The 1848-nt window shown below is 34.8% G+C and overlaps 1 protein-coding gene across 2 annotated transcripts in view; it reads right to left on the bottom strand.

Moving 5' to 3' along the window:
- LOC106883768 (negative elongation factor D) overlaps positions 1–1848 on the bottom strand; it is a 44256-nt gene that overhangs the window by 26463 nt on the left and 15945 nt on the right. For both annotated transcript variants that reach the window (XM_052978601.1, XM_014934889.2), the window contains exon 3: positions 1081–1190. In XM_052978601.1, coding sequence (XP_052834561.1) covers positions 1081–1190 — 110 coding nt within the window. The remainder of the gene's footprint in view (positions 1–1080; positions 1191–1848) is intronic.

The raw sequence follows: 1848 nt of genomic DNA, 5'->3' as shown, positions 1-1848 counted from the left end.
GATTCGCTCCCTAATTAGTTGGGCTATGACCCTCTCTGTAACTTTCATAACCTGATCTAACAGCTTGATGCCTCTGTAATTATATATATATATCAGACTGGAGCCTGGTGTTGCCATCCGGTTTCACCAGTCCTCAGTCAAATCGTCCAACCCATGCTAGCATGGAAAGCGGACGTTAAACGATGATGATGATGATGATGATATACTTAAAACAACAGAAATTTTACCAAATAAACTGATTAGCTTCCCATGTGCTACAGTTGATTGGCAGAATAAAGCTAAAATTGCCAAACCAATTCATTAGATAGACAACAGTGATAGTCTGTATACAACCAACTGATCAATTATGAAAACTAATTAAATTTAATATTATTTTAACTTTACTATTAGTCCTAGTGTTAACTGTATCAATTTAAATGGAGTTAAGCAAACCAGACTGTAAGGAAGTAGTCTGATTGTTGAAATATTTCTCAAAGGAACAGCTACTTTAAGCTCTTAATTTAAATTTAAATTTTTTTTTAGAGATGAAATATAAATATGATCATATACTCTTGCCATTTTTCAAACGCCACAAAATTTTTCTATCAGCTCCTGCTACCTTCTATCATCAATTCCAAAAAACATTAATTTACATCACATATCTATATGAACATAGCTTTCTTCCCTAAACAACTGACAGTGTCTTTGATCCTCAATTGGTCTCTAACTCATTTGGAATGTTATAGATTAGTATTGTACATTCAACACTCTTTTCCAGTTAATGCAAATTCCTTGTTAGCTTATCTACCATAGAATATTAAGCTTCTTATATATATATATATATACAGTTAAACCTTCTGCACAGAAAGATAATCTGTTTCCAAGAGGTTGCATTTCTTTATATTTCTTCTGTATTTCTTCTGCAACAAAGTTAATACTTACTCACTTCTAGCATTAAGCATACTACTTCTGAAACAAAAATTATCTTCTACTACTGCCAGGAATCTATCTGATCAGTAGATAATCTGCAATTCATGCTAATTACAGTAGTATGTATCATAAAATAAAATAAAAACGAAAATGAATATTCCTGTTACTCACCAACTAGAATAAGCCACTCAGCCAATAAGTTAACACACTGTGCCACAGCTATATAGTTATTAGAAAGCAATTCTACTACACGTTCTGGAGACCCTCCTGCTTGCAAAAATCTATATATAAAAAAATTATTTAATGTAATGAAAATTAATAGCTGTTAATTAAAAAATATATGTAATAAAAGGAACATAAAAGTGCAATATAACTGATAGTTTTATACTTTTGTATTTGTTTTCTAATGATAGTATTGGTTGAATGGTTCTACAAATTAAATTTCCCTGAATAATCTTTATCCCTTCTCTATTGTTATCTCTTTAGTTCTAATATAGGAATGGAAATGTTTTCAACTAGATAGAATGAGTAATGGGCTTTACTAAAAAGTACAATAGTATGCAAAATACAATTTGATCTCATAACCTGGCTAATACATTGCCACTACAATTATCGTCGTCATCATCGTCGTTTAACGTCCGCTTTCCATGCTAGCATGGGTTGGACGATTTGACTGAGGACTGGTGAAACCAGATGGCTACACTAGGCTCCAATCTGATTTGGCCGAGTTTCTACAGCTGGATGCCCTTCCTAACGCCAACCACTCAGAGAGTATAGTGGGTGCTTTTACGTGTCACCCGCACGAAGGCCAGTCAGGCGGTACTGGCAACGCCCACGCTCAAAATGGTGCATTTCATGTGCCACCCACACAAGAGCCAGTCCAGGGGCACTGACAACGATCTCGCTCAAAAATCCCACGAAGGCCAGCCAGGCGGCACT

The sequence above is a fragment of the Octopus bimaculoides genome, chromosome 2, assembly GCF_001194135.2.
Source record: "Octopus bimaculoides isolate UCB-OBI-ISO-001 chromosome 2, ASM119413v2, whole genome shotgun sequence".
NCBI classification, from domain to species: domain Eukaryota; kingdom Metazoa; phylum Mollusca; class Cephalopoda; order Octopoda; family Octopodidae; genus Octopus; species Octopus bimaculoides.
Note: the sequence above shows the minus strand (reverse complement) of the source record. Positions and strands in the feature narration are given on the sequence as shown.